At 42.4% G+C, this 12,081-nt stretch overlaps 1 protein-coding gene across 2 annotated transcripts in view; it reads left to right on the top strand.

The window, feature by feature from the left end:
* The first annotated feature begins 96 nt into the window (after positions 1-96).
* SPATA6L (spermatogenesis associated 6 like) overlaps positions 97-12,081 on the top strand; it is a 33,879-nt gene continuing 21,894 nt past the window's right edge. The window contains exons 1-4 of one of the 2 annotated variants that reach the window (XM_039364436.1): positions 97-391; positions 7,148-7,285; positions 9,763-9,811; positions 11,222-11,263. In XM_039364436.1, coding sequence (XP_039220370.1) covers positions 353-391; positions 7,148-7,285; positions 9,763-9,811; positions 11,222-11,263 — 268 coding nt within the window. In that variant the 5' untranslated portion in view covers positions 97-352. Of the gene's footprint in view, positions 433-7,147; positions 7,286-9,762; positions 9,812-11,221; positions 11,264-12,081 lie in introns of both variants that reach the window. The other variant, XM_039364437.1, reaches the window with a different exon arrangement.

The following is a 12,081-nucleotide window of genomic DNA, read 5'->3' on the forward strand; positions in this document are numbered from 1 at the left end:
TGCTCCACAGCTACAAAGGGCTCGATCGGGGCTGGCGACCCCCTTTCCCGAAGGCTGGGTGAGGAGAAGCTCGGCGCGCAGGAGATCAGCCGCGAAGCGCCAGTCTTGCCCAACCGAAGTTGCATCCCCCAACGCGACCAGGGATCGCCCGAAGTTGCGAAGGCGACCCGGCCGCTCCACCTGAAGCCTCGCCGAGGCCCCGCCCCTCCCCTCCGCCTGGTCGGGACTGTTGGAACGTTGGCGTCTCCAGGGTGACTCGACGCTTTCCTTTCCACCCCTCCGCGGGACAGGTGTCGTGGCCGAGCCCCCGTTTTCCGCGCCGAGACCTCGGGCGGAGAGACAGCTGGTGGGGATGCCGCTGAAAGTAGTGGTGGAGCTGCAGATCCATGCGGTGAGAGGGGCTCGAAGCCAGCAAGGGGGAACCTTGCAAAGGTAGCTGGAGCGGGAAATGTTTGCAGCCCCATCCTGGACTGGGAAAATGTGCCTTTTTTTCTACTTTCAGTGGTTCGTGGGAGGTTGGCGGCGGGTGGGGGACGGGGGGAATGGTTGACAGAAGATTCATGTTGTTAGTTGCCAGGCTATTCTGCAAAACGGAAGTGAAGTTGCAACGATGAAAAATCACGGCTCAATGCCGAAGACACTAATTTGAGAAATTTGGAAGTCCTGATCTCTGTAATTCAGCTCTGCTGTCACTTTACACCCTATCCCAGTACATTTTTGCAACGTTATTGTTCATTCAAATATGCACTGCTAAAATGAGCTGCTCTTGACACTAGGTTAATAGTCTTGAAATTTTAACCCTAACCCTAACCTCAATCTATTAAAGAAAAATATTCTGTCAAACATTGCTCCACTTATAAATCTTACTTGGTAAATTAACTGAAGACCATGGTATTTATAAAATTGCATCCTGATGCTAACCGTCTTGCAAGGAAACTTATTTCTAACTTTAACTTCAACTTTTGGCATCAGATTATTTTCCCAAAGGATTGTTGCAGCACCCAACTATATCAGTTTAAACAAACTCTATGCATTAAAACTCTGTGCTTATTATTAGCATATACTGTCTGCTATCCTTGATCCTAAATTCATCTCAACTCTAACCTTAACTCATACATAAAAATATATTCACTGCAAAGTGAAGGGAAAGAATCATTCTTAGGGGGAAGATATACATAAAATTAGCATGAAGCTTAAGATGTCATTCTAAAGCTTAATGCAAAATTTGAGCTAGGCCTCAATGAGTGGTAACCTCTTCTGTAATTTCATCTTAAAGCCAATTCAAATATTTACATTAACCCTTATTCCAGCAGGCAATTCCCAATGTAATAGAACATAGAATCAGAGAGTTGGAAGGGACCCCAGAGGCCATCTAGTCCAACCCCCTGTTCGAGCAGCAGAGTCTATACCAGTGGTTCTCAACCTTCCTAATGCCGCGACCCTTTAATACAGTTCCTCATGTTGTGGTGACCCCCAACCCCCCCATCCAGCTAGCTGGGGGGTATCAAAAACTTGACCAAAAAAAAAAAAGAAAAAATGGGAAAGTATAGGTAGTCCTCGACTTACAACAATTCGCTTAATGATTGTTTGAAGTTACAACAGCACTGAAAAAGTGAATTATGATCATTTTTCACACTTATGATTGTTGCAGCATCCCCAGGGTCATGTGATTTACATTTGGATGCTTGACAACTGATTCATACTTATGACATTCACGGTGTCCCAGGGTCACGTGATCAATGGCCAGGGGGCATGGCTAGCTGATCACTCAGGTTGTAGAGTGCTTGTGGGGGGGAATCTGTGGGTTTCTGGGATGGAACTGGGGTGGGTGCCTGCCTTCCTTCCCTCCATTCTCTCCCCTTGTTCCTTCCTTCTTTTCTTCCTTTCCTTCACCTCCCTTAGTCTCTTCTGCCTTCCCTCCCTCTTTTCCATTGTCTCTTCCTTCTTTCCTTCCTTTCCTTCACCTCCTTCTTAGTCTCTTCCTCCTTCCCTCCCTCTCCCATTGTCCCTTCCTTCCTTCTTTTCTTCCTTTCCTTCACCTCCCTTAGTCTCTTCCGCCTTCCCTCCCTCTTTCCATTGTCCCTTCCTTCTTTCTTTCCTTTCCTTCACCTCCTTCTTAGTCTCTTCCTCCTTCCCTCCCTCTCTCCCATTATCCCTTCCTTCCTTCTTTCCTTCCTTTCCTTCACCTCCTTCTTAGTCTCTTCCTCCTTCCCTCCCTCTTTCCCATTGTCCCTTTCTTCCTTCTTTCCTTCCTTTCCTTCACCTCTCTTAGTCTCTTCCTCCTTCCCTCCTTCCCTCCCTCTCTCCCATTGTCCCTTCCTTCCTTCTTTCCTTCCTTTCCTTCACCTCCCTTAGTCTCTTCCTCCTTCCCTTCCTCTTTCCCATTGTCCTTTCCTTCTTTTCCTTCCCCTCTCTCTTAGTTCCTTCCTTCCTTCCCTCTTTGTCCCTTCCTTCCCTCCCTTCCATTGTTCCTCCCTTCCTTCCCTCTCTCATTGTCCCTTATTTCCCTCCCTCTTCGTCCCTTCCTTCTTCCCCCCCCTCCATGCCCAGGAAGGGACAAGGGGAGGGGGACAGGCTGCCAGAGGCAGAGGAGAAGTCCGCCCAGCTCACTTGCTCAGCTTCACCAGAAAACAGGCCGCTTGCTAAGTTAGCAGAAGCCCCAGGATCAGCGCCTGGCTACATCTGATTTGCGCTTCTGCTAAATTAGCAAGCAGCATGTTTTCTAGCAAAGCTTGAGCAAGTTTGCTGGGCAGGAGCCAAGGGGAGCTGCTACAGCTGACCTGCTTCTTGGCTGCTCCCGCAAAGCGTGGATCAGCTGTAGAGATTTGCCCCGATCCTGGACAAGAAGGAAGGAAGGACGGAAGGGACAAGGGGAAAGAAGGAGGGAAGGAGGGACAAAGAGGGAGGCGAAGGAAAGAAGGAAGGAAGGAAGGAAGGGACGGACAAGGGGAGAGGGAGGGAAAGAGAAAGAGACCAAGAGGGAGGGAAGGAAAGGAAGTTCCAGCCAGCAGAGGCTTGGCAGCCTGGCTGGCGAGAAACAAGAGCGCAAAACCAAGGAGAAGAAGGTGGCGGTTTCCTCCCAAAGGGGGCTCCTTTTCTCCACCCCTTCCCTGGGTTTGTGGGGAATTTCTCGTCACCAATGCTGACAGGTGCTCCTTCGAGCCTGCCATGAGCTTTCTCGCCCCCTTTGCTTCTCCCCCCCCGCTTTTGTGAGGATTGTGGCACTCTTGGGAAGCCGATTGTGCTTTGAAGCTTAGGAGAGGAGGAGGAGTCCCTCCTTCCCTCCCTCTCTCCCTGTCAAGCCCCGGCGGGCTCGACATGAACGGGCAGAGTCGAGGACGTGCAGGGTGGCAAAGGAGACCGGTGGCCGTCGCCAGACCTCCCGGCTGACAAGCGCAAGTTCGGGGGTCACCAGCTGACGGGTGCAGGAGTTGGGTGCTGTGGCAGCCTCCCCTTTGCTGACCTGCATGCACGAGAAGAAGTCAATCCGGTTGCTGCACAATGAGTCTCTGGGGACGACGGGGCCTTGCTCTGCACCTGTGCTCTTCATGCGCCCCCTGCAGGGCGCATTTGGTAGAGTTTGTGCAGACTACCACCAAGCAGCATATTTTCCACAAACAAGTGAGGTGGAGTGGAGGGAGGGGAGAGAGAAGGCGGTTGACAAGCCCTGCCTAAGACCATCGGAAATATGTGTTTTCCGATGGTCTTAGGTGACCCCTGTGAAAGGCTCATGCGACCCCCAAAAGGGTCGTGATCCACAGGTTGAGAACTGCTGGTCTATACCATTTTAGACAAATGGCTGTCCAGTCTTTTCTTGAAAACCTCTGGTGATGGGGCACCTACAACTTTTGAAGGCAAGCCCTTCCACTGGTTGATTGTTCTCACCGTTAGGAAATTTCTCCTTAGTTCTAGATTGCTTCTCTCCTTGATTAGTTTCCATCCATTATTTCTTATCTTTGGTAAATAGTTTGTCCCTCCCCCATCTTTGTGGCAACCACTGAAATACTGGATCACTGCTATCATATCTCCTCTAGTCCTTCTATTCTCTAGACTAGACATACCCAATTCCTGTAATCATTCTTCAAACGTTTTAGTCTCCAGCCCCTTAATCATCTTTGTTGCTTTTCTCTGCACTCTTTCTAGAGTCTCAACATCTTTTTTATATTATGGTAATCAAAACTGGATGCAGTATTCCAAGCGTGGCCGTACTAAGGCTTTGTAAAACAGTACTAATATCTCACGTGAGCTTGATTCTATCTCTCTATTAATGCAGCCTAGGATTGCATTTGCTTTTTTGGCTGCTGCCGCACAATCATACTTAAGTGATTGGACTCCAAGATCCCTCTTACAGTTACTGGCATTGAGTCAAGTTTGACCTGGTCTATACATACAGTTAGTTTTTCTTGCCTAAGGGTAGGACCTTACTATTACCTACATTGAATTTAATTTATTACTATTAATAAATATTAATATTTCATTTATTACTGTTAATACTAATATTAATCAATAATCAATATTAATCAATAATCATCATAAGGATGCATTCTAATCACAGCCCTCATACTAAAGTTTAATTCAGTTTTAAGGAATCTTAACCCAAACCGGGAGGCAGTGCAATTTTATGGATTGTGTCTTAAGATTTTTGTTAAGGTGAATAATAGGTCAATGCATAGGCAAACACTTTTATATGTATTCAATTTTATTAAACTTAAAATCCATTAAGATATGATAGGCTTTTAAATGTTTTAACTGTTTTTTTTTTTAGTGTTGTAAAGCTGCCCAGAGTCACACAGCCATATAAGTTTGTTTAATAAATAAATAAATAAAATTGGGGAGTATTTTTTTATTCTTAAAGGGAATCTTCTGTATAGTTTGCAGCTAAAAATGATTACTATGGTTCACATTTGGGTGAATGGAAGTTCAACTCCGACCTAACCAACACTACCTTCTCCTAGTTCAGAGGTAGGCAACCTCGGCTCTTTTATGACTCATGGACTTCAACTCCCAGAATTCCTAAGTCAGCATAACTGACTCAGGAATTCTGGGAGTTGAAGTCCATGAGTCATAAAAGAGCCGAGGTTGCCTACCGCTGTCCTAGTTCAAGGAACCCGAAACCTAGCCGTATCCTTATCCTTAGGTATATCAATAATATGTACTTAAAGTATTGCTTCAGCACTCTTACCTTCCTCCTAATATCAACCAAAGGATAGCACTTTGCATAAATATTCATGTTCTATTCTCACACTCATTTTTATTATAGATTTCAAGGAAACCTAGCCCTAACCTTAACCTCAGCTTTAGTTTTTCCCTGAAGCATTGCCCCAGAACTCTGCCCTAACTTTAACATCCATTTTTGAGCCGAGGTGGCGCAGCAGTTAGAGTGCAGTACTGCAGGCCACTTTAGCTGACTGTGTTCAGCAGATCAGCGGTTCAAATCTCACCGGCTCAAGGTTGACTCAGCCTTCCATCCTTCCGGGGTAGGTAAAATGAGGACCCAGATTGTTGGGTCCTCATTTTATATATAGGGTCGTAAACAGAGAAACAGGGGGAGGAGAAGAGAAATAGGGAGTACCAAGAAGGAGGATGAGGTGAATAAACAACATAAACACAGACAGTACACATCTAATTACGTGGAATTAAGGAGTCCCCCTGACTTACAGTTATGCAAAGAAGGGAGGAAGAGCTGCGGTACCAGCATAAGTAAGGAAAGTGAGGAAATTACAGCTTGCAACACAGAAACTACGATTAAAACGCAGGTGGATTGGCTGGGACCCATGACGAGGTCAAGAAGCCGGGCGCAAAGAACGCCACACTTATAAATAGCTTCTCCCATCAACTGGAGACTACCCTGATGATGCTGGCAGATGCCAGCGAAAGCTTGGTTTTATTCTGGTTTTATTAAAACTTTTTATAGTTTTATAACTTCCTGGTGTTCGTATATTTTATTGTTTAATATATATATATATATATATATATATATATATATATATATATATATATATACACACATTGCTTACTGGTGTACACTGCTTAGAGAGTGCTTGCACTTAAAGCGGTATATAAGTCTCATAAATAAATAAATAAATAAGCACTGCTGTGTCCAAAATCTCACCCTAATGCTAATCCTCAAATTTATTTTTAGGATTAAACATTTAAAATCCTAACTCTATGTTTACTCCCCCCCCTTATGTCTAACCGTTAAAAGCACTCTAAAGAGTAGCACAACAAGCACTTGCAGATGGAATACTATGACTCCAGCAGGTAGAACATCTATCATCCTCAGCCAATCTAACATTACATCCATACGGTATCATGCAGCCATGTGTAACACTTCCTATGCCAGGTGACGGCAAGGCATGCATAGTATGAAATGGCTTTCCACCTACTTTATCTGACAGATCTTCTTTCTCTACCATGGCAAATATTTCCAAGAAAACATTGAATCAATCCCATGTCTGTGTTACTGTGTCTGCAATTATTCATAATTTTGCAAATGGTAGAATATGTAGCAATTAGATAATGCTATATGTCAGGGGCCCTTTTATGACTCATGGACCTCAATTCCCAGAATTCCTCAGCCAGCATGCCTGGCTGAGGAATTCTGGGAGTTGAAGTCTATGAGTCATAAAAGGGCCGAGTTTGAAGACCCCTGCTATATGTATTAAATAGATAATGTATCCCATTCATAGGTAATCCTCAACTTGCAACTGCAACTGAGCCCAAAATTTCAGTTGTTAAGTGAGACATTTGTTAAGTGAATTTTGCCCTATTTTATGACCTTTCTTGCCTCGGTTGTTAAGTGAATCACTGCAGTTGATAAGTTAGTAATCCAATTGTTAAGTGAATCTGGCTTCCCCGTTGACTTTGCTTGTCAGAAAGTCACAAAAGGGGATCACATGACCCTGGGACACAACAACCGTTGTAAATAAGAATCAGTTGCCAAGCATCTGAATTTTGATCACTTGATCATGGGAATGCTGCAATAGTTGTAAGTGTGAAAAACAGTCATTAGTCACTTTTTTCAGTACTGTTGTAACTTTGAACGGTCACTAAATGAACTGTTGTAAGTCAAGGACTACCTGATATTTTACACTGAGTACTCTGACCACCTCATGATGATTGTAATCTCTTCTTTTTTTCATCCAAGATATCTTGCCCTGGTGTATATTTGACAGAGAAGAACGATGTTTATCTCACTGTCTGTATTCTGGGTCAGTGCAAGGAGACCGATTGCCTTCCTCCAATGTTCCCTCTCTTGTTTCATGAGAAAATGTGGTTTGAGAAGGTATGTTAAAAACAAAAACAGAAACGCCCAATGTCATGGCCTTGTTTCTTATTTAAGTGTAAGCATTGATCAGACCCAAAGGTATGGAAAGTCACAAGCAAGATAGCCTCATTCAGAAGCCCTAGGACAGAGGTCCCCAACCTTTTGGGCACCAGGGACCGGTTCCGTGGAGAAAGGTTTTTCCACAGACCTGAGAGTGCCTGCGTCCCACAGATGGGGCTTTGCTTGTTTGTGGAGACCGGTTGCTGGCATGCTGCGGCCCGTACCAGTCCACTGACTGGGGGTTGGGGACCTCTGCCCTAGGAGATCATCTGTCCCACCCAATCTCTTGTCAAGACAACATCTGTAATGAGAAGGATAATGACAAGAGTATCTACTTCATTCTAAGGCAGAATGATGAAATATTAAATAACACTAGCATTAGGCTGTTTCTCTTAATGCTTGATGGAAAACTGTCTGAAATTTACATTCACCTGTTATAATCATGTGGGAGGTGTAAATATTTTGAAAGCCATTTTGTACGCATCTACTACATAGATAGTTGTTCTTCTTCTCACGACACAAGGTTGGTTTGCAAAGATTAAAAAGAACAGAAAGGCACAGTGAAATGTATAGGCATAAACACGAGTTTCCTGCCTGAGCAAAGGGTTAGACTAGAAGACCTCCAAGGTCCCTTTCAACTGTGTTATTCTATTTGTTAGAGATTTTTAATTTTCTCTATTGGTGAAAAATAAATCAGAAGCTCTCACAGTTGACTGCATTTAGGTGATTCAAATAACTTTATATTTATATAAAAATATTTACAATACCATTCTTCTTTACAGCAACATAGCTTAATTGAAGAGTTCTTACAGAGACAGACCAGAGACAAAAACTTGAGACTGGAAATCCAGCTCCTAACTCAATACTCTTTTTTTGCACAGACTCAGTAGCACTTTCTTCCCATTGGCTGACTGAGTTACCACATGACTCTTCCTGTTCATGAATATTCCAACACTATTCTATTCTATTCTATTCTATTCTATTCTATTCTATTCTATTCTATTCTATTCTATTCTATTCTATATTAGATAGGATTTCATTGGCTTGTCTTTTATCCTCTGTCTTTGATACCTTTTGTATCTTACTCTTTTTCCGCACTTTGTAAAAGTTAGTTGCCGAGAAAGGGAATAACCCTGGTAGGATCAATGCCCCAGAGAGCTGAGACTTTGATCCTGGGTTATGGCTGCTATCTTGCATTTCTTGACCCCTACCCCCCGTGTAGATGTTTTTGAGCTCTTTGTTGGAATCCAGGATTCCAAATGTTTTTTTGCAATCTTTCAAGTGAGCTTCAAGATTCTGCTCAATGAATATAAATATCAGGCGGGACATTTACTGCATAGCAGCTGCCATCCTAATTTTCCATAGTGCTTCTAGGCCTCAGAGGCTGCTTTGGGGTCTCTCTGATGCAGCTTTTTGCATCAGTGGTTCCCGCAGTGATGCAACAGCTGCTCCCCACAGCACCCTTTCCATCTCCATCAATTTTTGAGAGAGGCAGGATCGGAGAAGAAGGCAAAACTGTGCCCTCTAAACCAGTCCTTTTTTAAGGGGAGTAAACACTCTCCCTCTCTTTTTTAGCATGGCTTAACTTTGGCCAATTGCTTTCCACTCATCATGTAAAGATTGTCATACAACAGTGATGGCGTACCTTTTAGAGACCGAGTGCCCAAAAACTGGCCCCGCCCCTGCTCCATCCCCTGCCCCACCCCTATCCTGCCTGCCCGCAGGGCCACTCACCACCTCCAGGGCCCACCGCAGATCACCCAGGCAGCCCAGCAGCACCATTGCAGCCATGCCCTCTGCCCGCGCTCCACAGCATCAACTGTGCGTGATGGGGTGTGAGGGCAGAGTCTTGTCTACATTGCCGGGCTGCCATGTCCTTGCTTGCGCTGCTCCGCGCGGGCCACGCTCGGTGACTCTCCTCCTGGGGGGCTGCCGGTGAGGGGGTCACAGGAGGAGGCAAGGCTGGGGCAACAGCATGTGTGCCCACAGAGAGGGCTCCGAGTACCGCCTCTGGCACGTGTGCCATAGGTTCGCCACCACTGTCATATAATATGGGTATTATGGGGTGTTTCTTTTAAGGGTTGCTGGTATGTTTTATCAATGTGAATTAACTTTGGTTTATTTTAATGATTAATGACAGCAAACATCTACCACAGTGTCTGCATGCCAGAATCCAACTTAGTAATTCAGACTGTTTTATTTAGCAAGGTTATTTTATCTGATGGATAGTAGTGAAGGATCTTTTAAATTTCCTTCACTATGCCGAAAATGTCTGAATTGACATTTTGATAATATTTATGTTTATTTAACTTCACTCAATTGAATAAATTAAAAATCTGAAAGGATGAATATTAATCAAATAGAACTTTCTTGAACAAATTGCTATTTCTAACAGTTTTAATATCGTCCCTTTTTTTTGGTTTCTATTCTTGTAGGTATTTGAAAATGCTACAGATCCTATTACTGTTGTAGAGCTGCTAGAAAGTAAGTCTCCCAAAATATATTACTTGCTCTTACAAGTAAAATTTGCTTTCAGAATGGCCGGTGACCAGTATTATGTAAGTTTCTTTTAAAGAAGTTAAATACATGAAGGCATAAAAATAAAATAATGAGATATCGAAAGAGGAGGTAGGAGACACAAAATTAATTATTGAATTAAACCATCAGACTAATTACTAAACATTTAGTAAAAACTGAGATAACGATATCCCAACATTCTAATTCATTGGTTCTTAAATGTACTTAGGCACTTATTGTAAGTGTACAAGCCTGGATAAATGAGTAAATCATATTTGCTCTCACGGTTACTTAGCATTATAAAAACATAAAATTATAGCTTTGAAATTCCATCCTGCAGGGGCCTGGCAGTCATGTTTTTCAGTAATTATGCCATAATTGGCCTGATAGCTGTTGCAGTGCCACAACCCATGTACAAAAAGGGCATAAGGTACATTGTGAAGCTGCAATGCTTGTGTCATCATTTTTCACCTCCCCTAACCCTTTGGGAGACAGTTCTAATTCTGCTCTCAACTCACGGGTTGAGATAATACATAAGCCACTTCACCAAACTGGACCAGATTGAAGGTGCTGTAGACAGTATATATATATATATATATATACAAAATCTTTTCCTTTCTGTTCTTGTGTGGCAGTGCAGAGGATCAAAAGCAGACTTTTTTTTTTAACTTTTAAATTGAGCAGTTCCCGATGCTATTTCAGCTTGGGGGATGGATTTGATTAAACTACTGTATTAATACTGAGATCAAACAAAGGACCAAACCAAGGTTTCAGGACCCCATTTGAATTGTGAAATCACAATCAAAAGTATAGGTTTTTTTTTTTTTTAAATAGAATGTGAAGAAAAAAAGAATTGCTGTGTGCTGTTTTTTGCATTTCCTTCTTTGTAATGTTCAGGAATACGTTTGAAGATCATGTGTGGTTTGGGAATATTTCAAGAAAAGCCTTTTATTTCCCTCCTGCAATAGAGTAGAATATTACTAGATGAAAGAAGTAGCATTTGGATATCATAGACATGAAAGCTGACCAGGTGATCTTGGTCATTTTCTTTCAGCCCAACTCACCACACAGGGTTGTTGTGAGGAAAATAGGAGGAGGAAGGTGTGTTGGTTACGTTGGCCACCTTGAGGTATTTGTAAAAATAATAAAGGCAGGATACAAATAAATAAATAAATCTTGAATGTTTTTTCAATATCTATCATTCATTAAAGTGAACTAAAATGAAGGGGAGTCCCTTGAAGAATAAAAGATGAGTAATACCATATGGAGGATCTAAGAACATGTGCCTCATAGGGTTTCGAGGCTTCAGCACTTTTGCATATAAATGTGATATTTGCTCAGCTCTCGTGAATAACGTGTTTTATCTGTCATTTTCAGAAAATGTGACAAAGTTTCGATTATCTGAACTGATACCTTCAGGTAAATTTGAGAAATATTTTTTCAACCTCATCTGTTCTGTAATGGAAGAATTACTAATTAAGTGAAGTAAGTGAAGTGAAGTGAAATGAATTACTATTTATGAAGAGAGCTTTTTGATCTCTGATGTTGCCATATTTATCATTAGTTTTAGTTATAAATGAGATGATCTTGAACAGAAGTTATATAGCTGAAGTTTCCGAGTATGAAATTTATACAGGTGGTCCTTCACTTACGATCACAATTCAGTACAAAATTTATGTTGCTAAGCAAAACAGTTCAGTGACTTTTGACCCATTTTACGACCTTTCAAGTCACATTTGTTAAATGAATCACTGCAGTTGTTAAGTTAGTAACACAGTTGTTAAGTGAATTTGGCTTTGCCATTGCCTTTGTTTGTCAGAAAGTCACAAAAGGAGATCACATGACCCTACAACACTGCAACCATATTAAATAGGAGTCAGTTACCAAGCATATGAATTTTCGTCACATGACCATGCGGATGCTGCCATGGTCAAAAGTCTGAAAAATGGTCATAAGTCACTTTTTTCAGTGCTGTTATATTGGAACAGTCACTAAATGAACAAAAGTAAAGGTAAGTTGAGGACTACCTGTATATGAAAAATATTATTTCCTCAGAAATCTGTAAAGTTCATTCTTTCTTCTTTTTTATGTAATTGTTGATGCATAAACAAGACAAATGCCAATTCTTTGGCCACAGTTCTTATTTCCTTAAGCTACCCCTAGCATTGTAGGAAATTGATAGCGCCTGCAGACCAGTGATTGGCATTGAAATCCATTTGTTAAAACTAAAAGACAGA

Source organism: Crotalus tigris, unplaced genomic scaffold (assembly GCF_016545835.1).
Source record: "Crotalus tigris isolate CLP2741 ecotype Arizona unplaced genomic scaffold, ASM1654583v1 scf7180000019762.1414395, whole genome shotgun sequence".
NCBI classification, from domain to species: Eukaryota; Metazoa; Chordata; class Lepidosauria; order Squamata; family Viperidae; genus Crotalus; species Crotalus tigris.